Source organism: Hakea prostrata, chromosome 11, assembly GCF_041222555.1.
Source record: "Hakea prostrata isolate BN-2017 chromosome 11, UWA_Hpros_2, whole genome shotgun sequence".
NCBI lineage: Eukaryota > Viridiplantae > Streptophyta > Magnoliopsida > Proteales > Proteaceae > Hakea > Hakea prostrata.
The window spans coordinates 11,838,446-11,850,321 of NC_142610.1; the positions used below are offsets into that span (position 1 = coordinate 11,838,446).

At 40.6% G+C, this 11,876-nt stretch overlaps 1 protein-coding gene across 1 annotated transcript in view; it reads left to right on the plus strand.

Moving 5' to 3' along the window:
* Positions 1-10,206, plus strand: part of LOC149000136 (plastidal glycolate/glycerate translocator 1, chloroplastic-like) — a 34,465-nt gene extending 24,259 nt beyond the window's left edge. Inside the window, exons 5-8 of the mRNA XM_089140977.1 lie at positions 7,021-7,130; positions 7,613-7,790; positions 8,161-8,290; positions 9,758-10,206. Coding sequence (XP_088997103.1) covers positions 7,021-7,130; positions 7,613-7,790; positions 8,161-8,290; positions 9,758-9,914 — 575 coding nt within the window. The 3' untranslated portion in view covers positions 9,915-10,206. The remainder of the gene's footprint in view (positions 1-7,020; positions 7,131-7,612; positions 7,791-8,160; positions 8,291-9,757) is intronic.
* Positions 10,207-11,876: the final 1,670 nt, after the last annotated feature.

The window sequence follows — 11,876 nt, forward strand, 5'->3', positions numbered from 1 at the left end:
AGTCAAGTTCTTTCCTTAAAGAACTCATCTCCTCATCATGTTTCTCCTTCAACTCTTCGGCTGCTTTCCTCAACCGGTCCACCTCAGAATTGGCCTTCGCCAGATTCTCTTCACAAGTCTGCAGCAAGGAGCCGCTACGACCAACTCGACTCAATGCCTCCATGTGTTGATAAAAGCTCAACACAGCATTCCTAAAAAGACAGAGAGATTATCAGAAAATCCCAGGAGAGATTACAAAGCAAGTAGTAAAAGCTTAAGAAAAATAATACCTTGTGGAAAGATGAACTAGAACGTCGTCTTGCAGGGTTTCAAAGGCCTGACGGTCGGCAGGCATAAGGCCGAGGGAGCTCCACTCAACAACCTTTTCGGGATCCTGTGTTGCCCGGTCTGTCCGCGTCAGCGACCATTGAGGGACGAAGATCTCCTCAGAATCTTTGTTCTTCTTGGATTTCTTCAGGGCGGAGGCATCAACTGAGTCGTGCTTCCTTTTGGTTCGGGCGGGAGAGGGGATTTCAACCTCTTCCACCATTGGCTTTTTCCCTCTCCCCGAAGCCTCAACCACTGGCTTCAGGTTCCTAATACCCTTGTAAGAAGGGTCTGGAGGCGGCACAGAGGCTACCTGATCTGCAGTTAAGGCTCGAGTAGACCGTTGCTCTGCAGTCACAACAGCCTTGGCAGCCCTCACCTGAAGGCTGTCTGGATTCATTCTTGGAGGCACTACAAAGAAAAACAAAAGTCAGAAAGTTGAAAAAAAGTTCGCAGTACATTTAAGAAAGTGAAACGTGGCAGTTAGAAAGCTCACGTTGAGCCAGCCCCCAGTATTGAAGAATGGAGTTGTATTCCATCTCATATCCATGTATCTTTTTATACCATGGAATTGACTTGATCTTCCCGACAGCAGCTCTGTCTTCTTTGGATAACGAAGGGACCCGGTTACCCTCTGAATATGAAGTGTACAGCTTCCAGGCTGTCGGGAAGTTAAGATCTGATTGAGGCGCTCAGCAAAAAAAATATCGCTTGCGCCACCCTTTATGATTGGAAGGGCAAGTTCCTTTGGCAAGAATGCTGCCCGACCAGTCAAGCTCAACTTTGTTGCGCTTAAAAAGCACAACCCAGCCGGGAGGATGGGAAAGAGAAAGAACATGAAAATGTACAAAAAGAGGAAGAGAAGGTATGATGCCAAGCTCAAAACATAAACCCAAGATTCCGACGATGAGACGCCAGCTATTGGGAAGAAGCATTCCGGGTCAGATGTCCCAATGATTCAGAATGACAGAAAACAAAGTATTAAAAAAGGGAAAGCGAACTCCGCTTTCCAGAGTATCTATATACAAGGAGAATTTGCTTGGAAGGATCGAATCAACCCTCTCGTCAGAAGTGGGAGCCCTAAGTTGGTACGAGGAAGGAAAGTCAAAACATTTGACGGCTGAAGGAAGGTTTTCCTCAATATAGGAGGAAGCAACAGAACCAGGTCCATCAGCGGACCTAGTGGGTTGTTTGGACTGCCCAGAAGATTCGGCGGTCACCTTTCGGAGTCATGGATGGTCCAGACTCAGGAAGGGCAGAAGAAGTCTCAGCTTTTTCTTCTGCTTTTCTCTGTTGGCTAACTTCTGCAAAGTCACGCTAGAGAGCTGTTAGGGTTTTCTTGTCGCTATCCGACTGCTCGGAGGGGACAGAGGCAAAGGCCTCATCACCACTATCGCCCTTGCCGGTGCTAAGTACAGGAGAAATTTCAGAAGAAACCCTACCACCCTCCATTACTAAGAAGTCTGATTGTGGTTTCTAGAGAAAAAAGAAACCTAGAGACGAAAATAAACTTTGCAAAGGAGTCAGTAAACTTACTGAATCACTGAGGCAGGAAGCTTGAGGACGAGAAGATCATAAGGCGCGAAGAAGACGACGAGGTTTCAAAATTCCAGACAAAGAGAATAAAACCTACGGAGACAATAAACCGCTTTTAAGCACCCGCATGAGTGTTCGAGGACGTGTACGATTAAGATTTGGAGACGGTTCGAAAGTTTGAACTCACAAATCCAAAACAAGCGTTTCGAAACCGTCATTTTGATTGCATGAGCAACGATAGTTTCGGCTGCAAAGGACGCGTGGCGTCACCCCCACAAAAAGTGAGAATACTCATAATGCTTGAGGAAAAAGCAACACAACCGCATTAAATGTGATATGACATTTAATGGGTTGAGGATTATGCAAAACTATTGTTCGACGGAGAACCCAGTTAAAAACCAAGCCCTCGGGATCGACCAAACGCTTGGTCTCGGGGGCTCGTGATATGGAGAAAATATAAACGAACCTGGTTCAATCTTGGTTCAACCCTCGACTCCGGTTGGGACGAAAGGAATCGACTCGCTTCCGAGCGAGCCGGGTCCAGGAGATAGCTTGCTGAGGAAGAAAACTAACTCAGCCACAAGCACGCCCTAATTCGATACGATCGGAATAGGCTAAACAACCTAAAGGCGGCTCGCAGTATTTGGCGGCTGTTACTCATCGCTATTATATGCATAACTACCATATAACGATCATATTATCAAAGGAGTCATCTACTAGTCCAACCCAGTAGAGATCTATCACTTAACGGATCTATCTGTTAAGATCCAACGACTATCCGAAGAAGGCTCAAATACATCCAACGAAGGAGATTCGAAGGTATACTCTATATAAGACATCACCTACCCACAAGGTAGGGGGGACGAACATACAATCTAAATCGTATTCTCGTTATTCATTCCTTAGCTCTGTGACCCAACAGAGTCGTTTGTGATTAAGTTCATCAACTGACTTAGCCTTCGGAGGTGGACTCCCGATCCCAGCGGTCGGGCCACATCTGACGTTTGTTTTTGCAGGTCATTCTCAGGAGATCTAAGGGCTGAGTAGATTTTGGACGCATCACCGGCAATGGATATGCAAGGAGGAAGGGGCTTGGAAGCAGGCATTTCAACGCAAATTCAAGCATAGGACAACCGCTTGAGTTTGGAAGTCTTCAAGTCTGAGCGAAGAGGGCGACCCAAAGCAGAACCTATGCGATTCAAACATTCTTTGTTCCAAAACTCCAGAGGGAGGCCAGGAAAATTGATCCACAGGGGAAGCGAGTTGAAGTCGACCATGTGGAGCGGCATGGAGTGTTCCCAGGGCTTGATGAAAATAGGGGATTGCCCAACATACCAAGGAGAACCATTGATGGCCTTCGATTGACAAGCAGGGGAGGCAAATTTGAACAACAGAATCCCATCTTCAATGACAAAAGTTTCCCAAAGAACCCAGGGAATTCCATTGTTTGGCCAGGGAGGCCTTGATAATGCCAATAGGAGGGCAAGGACCAAGAAATTGCCCCAGGACAGCAGTCTTCCAATGAAGGATTTTAGGACCAGTAGGAGATGAGGGGCAACGAACCAAGGGGATGGGGGAGTCTGAAGGAGGATGAAGGATAGATTGCACGAAGGGGCTTGAGAAGTAAGAGGCGTGTTCTAGGCATTCGGTAGGGGAGGGGAGTGAGCTATGGGAGGAAGCAAAGGGGGTGGAATGGGGTTGACGGAGGTGGCGGAGGGCTGAGAATGGGTGTCACATCCCGCCCAAATACACCCAGCCTATACCTTATCTGGGTTACCCGAGGGAGTGATCTACAACCCAAAAGATCAAGTTTAGGAACGATCATATCCATTTAGCACAATAACATAATCAAAAGCAAGAACAAATCATTGTATTCAAGTATTTTACTAATAAAAGTCAATAAAGGATCTCAGAAGGATCACTAAAGAATATCAGAGTGCGGAATAACAAGATACTAAATCAAAAGACAACAGTAGAGTATAGCGGAAATATACCCCACAACATATGTGAAAGGTAGATCAAAATCTAAAGCAAGCTCTAAGCTAATACAAGTAAAATAAAAGTCTAGAAGAAACAAGAGAATCTAATCCACATCTTCAGTCTTCATCTTCTTCACTTTAGGGTCATGCTCTTGAAGCTTCAGATTAGCATCTAGCGCACGATCCCATCGACGAATAAGACGATTCCGGCTGCCATCAATAGGAGTCGTCAGTGCAGCCCAAATCTGTGTACTGGCTGCCACGCTGTTCATTACCTTGTCCAAGGACATCCAGAGCTGTACCATATACGGAAAGGTCCTCCGTACTGGGGCACGGGTTCTCTTTCGTACCTACAATGTCATCTAAAAACATGTCCCCCGAAGGGTAAGCTCAAAAGAACTTAGCAAGTAATCCAAACACAATAAGCATCTTCACATGCATTCACAAACAAACATATATGCAATGATATGAAACAATAAATGCAATATGCTTCTAACTCTATGTATGTATGCTGGTCTCTATTGGCAGACATGTTTTAAGTCATAGCACCATACTTCTTTGGGTAGGTCTCAATTCACTCATCCTTGGTTGGCAAAGGGTCCTTCATCCATCTTGGACAATCCATGGTTGGGGGTTAAGTCACCGCTCTCTCACATCACCATTGGTCTAAGTACTGGCGCATGTCAGGGTTAAGCCTAGCCCAATACAAGTCATCTACTTAGTTATATCAACTCAGATCCAGATACGTCCATTCCTCCCCTCTCGGGATCCTTTCCGGTATCCTTCACACTAGAGTCAGCATATCCGACTCTCTCAAATACGGACTCATCAACCCTATAGGTCATCCACATATAGTAAATGGGAAGCTCTCATGTCCTCTCACGGGTTGCTTACCGGTCTTGAGCGTCCATGAGCCCAAGTCTATCCATATGCAACCCTACCCATAAATGGCCCCCACAATGTGATTCATGTCCCCTCACGGGTTGGTTACCGGTCTTGAGCACCCATGAATCCCCATTGCTACCACGGGTCGTTCGGTCTCAATACCCTTCCGAATCGGGTCTGATATAACAGGGGTATTTCTAGCCAAACACTGTTAGACCAATCCTAGGTATGTCAACCAGTAGTTAGGGAAAGAGTCAAGGGGCATCATAGGAAAGCGTCCCATACCACTTCCACTGATGTCCAAAGACAGAAACGCCAATAGGGCATTCCCCATTCCACAACTATGACCTAGGCATCCACATCACATCATGATTCCATACAAGTCATATTCACATCCATATCCACATCATAGTCCATAACACATACTCATAATCAATAATCAATTCTAATATTAAATTAACAATGTGGACAAGCTACTGTAGTTGTAGAAGTATCATGATGTAAAGAAAACCAAACAACAGTAGTTAAATCATGCATTCATATCATAATACATAAAAACATGTAAATAGGCATATTGTGAGTTGGAATACTCACCTCGTCATCCGAACTTATAGTCTTCAAATAAGAGATCAGAGAACAAATCCAAAATCACCTAAACAAGCTTGACAAAACATGTATAGGTCATAACAAGCAATTCCAAAAGATTGGAGTCGAAACGGACAAAAAACGGAGTTGCTGTCACTGCAGGTTGATTGGCTGGGTTGATTGATTCAGTCGACCCAAGCAGTCTGCCCAAAGAGAAATCCGAATCCAAAAACAGTATTTTGATCCGAAACCTATTCTATACAATCCGGAATGCTACGAAACTTGGAGGGAATGTCTAACACAGTAGTCTAAGACTGAAAAGCATATTTTAAACATCAAACAACGATCAAAACCATTACTTACTAATTTGGAATCATATTTTCTAATTTGGTAGAAAACATAGTTTTCATTGAAAACATGCTATGAATGAAAGAGATGAACTAGAGATGATGAGATCTCATTCTAGTATATGAATACAGTAAATCAGAGGTATGAATAATCATAAGAATACATCTATAATGCTAGAAGAAATCGAAATAAGAATATGATCATAGTTTAAGAAGAAATCATGAAAATCATGTTGAGAATGAATATGAAATCATAGCATATAGAATGAGAAGAGATTGTAGAAGATATGATTGCAGAGATGCAATATCTTCCTCATAATCTCAGATCAGAGAAGAGAATGATCATAGTAAGAATGAATCAATATCATAGAAGTAAGATTACTAACCTTTGATTGAAGAACAAGAGAGAGAACTTGCAAGTTTGCAAGGTTTGGTCTTCTTCAACACTTTTGGAGGCTTGGAGATAAGTTCCCTTCGTTCTCTAAGTGTTTTGGAGGCTAGGGATACTAAAAACACGAAGTCCTATGGTATATATAGCAATATAACCTAAACAGAAAATTCTGCTCGAGTTCAGCATCCTTAGGTTGATTGGCTGGGTAGACTGGCCCAGTCGACCCAGGCAGTCGACCCAGACTATCAACTTAACCGGAAACAGGGATTTGAGGGCCTTCCACTACTCGGAATCAAACGAAACTTTAAACACATAAACTACAACTTACCTAGCATGGAAAAATGGCTTCAAATCATATCTAACCAAGCTCTAAGGTCATCAACCAATCTTCTCTTCTTCAAGGCGTAGTCTCTTTTCTAAATCAATTAAGGTCTTCCAAGTGTGGGGCATCATTGTCTAACTCCATGGGTTCGGAGTCGAACATTATGTCTTCTACTGCTATGGCCCATAGTTGACTTTCACTTCTCTTCGGGCCTTTAGATCTACACTAAGGGAGAGGTCCGACTTGACTTCCTAGGACCTTCTAAACATATCAACACCATACTCAAGGTCCAACTTCAAGGTCAAACATCAAACAAGTTCTTTTTCATCCAAAACAAATAGGGTGTCTAATTTAGGTTTTGGGCTGGATTTCATAGTGGGGCAGCAGAGCAGGGGTGATCATCGGAGGGGGAGGGGAAGACGTCATCGGAGAAAGTGACATGATTCTTTTGCTTTCTAACTGAAACCATGTTTGTTGGTTATTTACTTGATAAATATATGTGTTTATTGTTTAGTCTTTAGCTTCAAAACATTTTCTGGTTCTTTTGAGGAAACTAATGCATTCATCATAGATGTCCTTACTGCTCAAAGGTATTGTTACAGAGCTTTTCAGCAGTATTTCTTATTTTTCTTGACTCATACATTGAAACAAGTACATTCTTCTGTGCAGGATATTATCTCACAAAAGTTTCAAATAACCCTGGAGCTGGTGACATACTAATGTCATTCTTGGGATCTGTTATTATATCTTTTGCGTTTTCAATGTTCACACAGCGAAAGGTGACCAACCACTCCTTATAATAAAATGCAGTTCAATAAAGTTAAAATTTCCCAAGATAAAAGATGCTTCACCTTAATGGCTTAATGTTATAGCTGTCGTAGTAAGCACATTTTAGGTACATTCTAGTTGGCCAAATGCCTTATTCCAACAGAATTCTGTTACATGACATACATTGAAATGCAATACCATTTTACAGTTTCCGTATAGGAGATTCCCTGATCCAGAGATGGGTTCGGAACAAGATTGTTAATTTACACTCTAATGCATGAAAGAAACAAATTTTGAATGAGGTTAAGTGCTGGTAGAACTCATTTATCTGTGGAGCAATCCTCAGTATTTGCATCAGATGGGCCTGAGCTCTTTTGGTAGGCAAATAACTCATGATAGTGTGCAGATGCACAACATCATTATTTTTCCTGATCATTTTCCCTTTCTTTATTGCCCATTGAAAATGATATTTGTTGTCTTGTACAAATGCCAGCTTGTGAAGAGGCATGCAACGGAGATTTTCTTATCTGTGGTCATCTCCTCATTATTCTCGTTATATTCAACTGCACTCGTAGGGCGTCTTGCTGGCTTGAGACCTTCTTTGACTGTGTCAATTTTGCCTAGATGTATAACGGTTGCATTAGCCCTCCAAATTGTCTCCTATTTTGAAGGTACACTAATTATTGATACTTTACAAGTTTTAAGTGGGTAATCTTGTTTCCTGTCTTACCAAAAAAAAAGACCTTGTTTCCTGAGAATTATCTTTTCCAGAAAACACAACTTTGATAGGGGATATCAAGTAGGTTGATATTTTGTTCACGTTCTTCTTTTCTTTTGGGGTATGAGATGGGAGGAGGGTGTTTGACTTCATTTCAAGTACTCAACGTATTTCAGGTGTTCCTATTTCTAATAGTGAAACAGATGCACTAAAATGTACAGAAGTGTTACTGAACCACCCCCACTCATGGTGATCGCATGCAACTTTTTTTCCTACACTTCAAACTTTGTGTTAATCAATGTGTTCATCTTGTTAAATTGCAGATGCAAATGCATCTGTCACAGGTGCTGCAGTCATCTTAACTGGTCTAGTGGGTGCTAATTTTGCACAAACAATGCTTGATAAATTCCGTCTGGCTGATCCTATAGCTCGAGGAATAGCAACAGCATCTAGGTAAGCACAATTGTCATCATAGTTTATACATTCTCATCCATTACAACCTTACCAGTGGATAGTTCACAGACTGCACATTGAGTTTGGACTGTGGATATAACTATTTACAGACTTCCTCATCCATTTATACTGAAAATAATGCTTGTTGATAAGTAAAGGTGATAACTATGCTGTTTGATGCATCCTGTAATCCAGTTATAGGTGTTAACAATTTTGGAAAAATTTCACTTTGCTATCATCAAATACTTGAGAAAATAAATAAAGTGAAAGTGTACTTGGTTACGTTCATTTAAAGGAGCTGAAATCAATTGAGTATTCGATCTCTTATTGCAAAAGAATACTCAAGGTTTATTTCACTTTGTCATTGGGAGCATCTGGATGACCTAATGATGCAATATTTGAGCACTAGCAGCAGTGCCAATAGAAGAACTTGTGGTTTCAGGAATTTTAAACTTGCTAATTTCTCTGGGGACCAAGTCTCACTGGGCATCCTATTCCCACTCTGCTCTGGAGTCCTGTTCAGAGAGAGTTATGTTTTCAGTCTCTCTTCTGATATTGGTTATGAGTATGTGATTGTTCAGAATATGTTAGGAATCTGTAAATCCAGTCCTGTTAAAAGTTGATTTTCTTTCATTTTTCCAGGTCCTAATTGGTTTGCAATTCCAAACATTGCTAAAGGTTTTGAGCCAGTTCAGGAGTTTTTTAAGTCTGTTGATAAATCAAGTAGTCGATCACTGGTCGGTTTAGGTTATTTCTAGTCATGTTAAAAGTAATATTTGGAGATTGTATATATACTTGTAACCAGCCATTTAGGCATAATGTGTAAGCCATTAGATGTTTTATATTCTTCTGTATCACTTAGAAACTAGCTATCTGATTCAACTACTCCACTGGTGAGATTAGGATACGGCTGGTGCGATTGCAACAAGGCCAGGTGGGAGGTCTGGCCACATCTTCTTATAACCCTCTTCTTCATTAGCTAAATCTCTACAGAACTTATCATGGAAGATGATTATAGTAGAAAAGTCGTATCCTGATTGTAATCCTTCTGAAACTCAGGATCAGACCTTGGATCAAATTCAACTTCTGATGATTTATTCCTTTATCTAAATGTAGGGGTCCATTGAGATGTGATGCAAATATGAAATCCAGGTCGATGTCTTATGACATGTTTTCTTATCCTGATCCTCTAGTTTTCGAATGAGTTTTTGAATCTAATAGGAATAAAAAAACCGATCCAAGTGCTTTGGCCAGGTGAAGCAAAGCCTCCTGATGCAACCACCTTAATTTTGAATCCCACATTCCTTTATCTTTTTATATGAAACATACTGCATCTTTTCTTGGAACTGTAGTAGTTTAAAATCTTGAATTATTAGAACAGAAATATTCATGAAGGATCCTCATACCATTGTTTTGATAGTATGCTGTATTGCTTATCAGCTAAAACTTCTCTTCTGGTTGTTTCAGCTCTCATGGATTCGGAACGGCAGCATTATCAGCAAAGGAGCCTGAAGCGCTCCCTTTTTGTGCGATTGCTTATGCTCTAACTGGTATAACTGGCACATTAATTTGTTCAGTTCCAGCAGTCAGGCAAAGCCTGCTTCTGATAGTTGGACAAAATTAGCCCTTTATGCACTCAATTATGTTTTGGCTTATCAATACAAGATTCATTCCCCTCAAGCCTGCTTCTTATAGTTCGATCACCCACTCACCACTAGCTACTTGAACTGTATCTGTATCTTGGCTCTATGTTCTCACTCTCATAAACACAAAACTCAGTGATTTTATGTTGATATCAAGCAGCTTTTAGTGGTTTGTAAAGGAAAACCTTTACGAGAAACCTTGCAAATCCATTTCCCTTTTATGTTTCAAGATTGCAGGAAAAATAATGGAAATATCATAAAGAAATTGGCAAAAAATGTCTAATTCAACTTCAGGAAGTATTGAAGATGGGGCAGACTTCTTAATTGTATGTGGTTGGACTCAACTAATTTTGCTGAATGATAACAATGGGGCGAACTTGGTGTCGAAAGCTTCTATACAAGTAGTGTCGAGGGTCCTATTTTCCTGTGCAACCTTACAGCAGCAATTTGTCTAAGAGATTGTTTTAATATCTTGACCTTCTTAGGCTACAACTAGACTTGTAAATGGATAGTCGAAATCTGCCTCCGAATTCGATTCATATTCATTTAAGGGTATCTGTATCTTGAATTTTTCTTACTAGAAAATATCAGTATCCGTCCACTAATCAACTGGATTCAAATTCAAATAATTGTTTATAGGATCGAATAATATCTGGATAATTTTTTATCTAGATAGAGTAAAGTATTCAACATTTTTTTTCTCTGAAAATGGATGATAATCGGATTCAAAAACCAGTAATCGTTTACCGGATAATTGGAAATCGAAAATCGAAAATTATCTTGTTACAGTAAAGTATTAAACATTTTTTTTCTAGAAAAGGGGTTAATTATCATATTCGGAAATCGGTATTCGGTAATTGAAAATTGAAAATTGGAAATAAAAAAGATGACAATCACCAATCAATAACGGATAGTTTATCGGATTGAATTTTTAACCGATATCCAATAAAGTTTCATATTCGAATTCGGATGCATTCTCTAAATTTATGCTAGATTCAGATTTGGATAGCTATTTTCCTATTCGGATTTGGATACTGATGTATTCAAGCCGAATCTGACCCGTTTACAGGTCTAGCTACAACTGTGGCCTATCACCCATTATGCCAAAGCCCGCCTCTTAAATATTTATTTATTTATTTAAATGTCACGTATGGTACTGCCGCACCCGGAAGTTTTGGAGATGGCGAGTTGATATTATGGGGGGGGGAATATTATTAATATATGCGCCTCTTAAATATTCACCTCAACTTAAATCATCAATGCATCTTTGGGATTTTGATCTCATCAACATCTCAAATGAAGGTTAGAATGTTTCTAGAATAGCAAGGAGACCTAGAAATGGTAACCATTGTTATCTTGTGGAAAGCAAAATAGAAATGCTTGGTTCTGTGGTAAAACACCATTTAATTCAACTTCATTGCTGGAAATGGCCAATAGATTCTCGATTCTTATCAATTCTTGCTTTGAAGATGAATTTCTTGTCGATTCTGGCTTTTAAAAATGAGTTTTTTTTTTTTATATCAGAAGACCTTTTAACTCAAGAACCAGAGAACATTTTCCTACCAAGCATGGTTAGTGCCTAATTGAAGCTTTCTTCTCATCCTACTAGGTGATAAAAGCGTGCTTAATGCATGATTGAAGTTTCGTTTTCAGGCCCCTCCCCCCCCCCCCCCCCAAAAAAAAAAAAAAAAAAATAAAAAACTGCCTTTTTTTTTTATTCATATTGGAGTGTTCCAACCGAGGAAAAATAGACTGAACTTCAAGCCTAAAATATCTAGGGTCACTCTCCTGTACCTGCACGGGTTGAAGAATCCATTGCTCAGTTGCTCTAATGTTTCTTCCACCCATTTTTAGGAGGGGTGGTAAGATAAACCTGATTAAATGTATGATGGCTAAGATTAGGGTACTGTTATCCGAGTTCGGATCAGCTACCCCATCGGAGG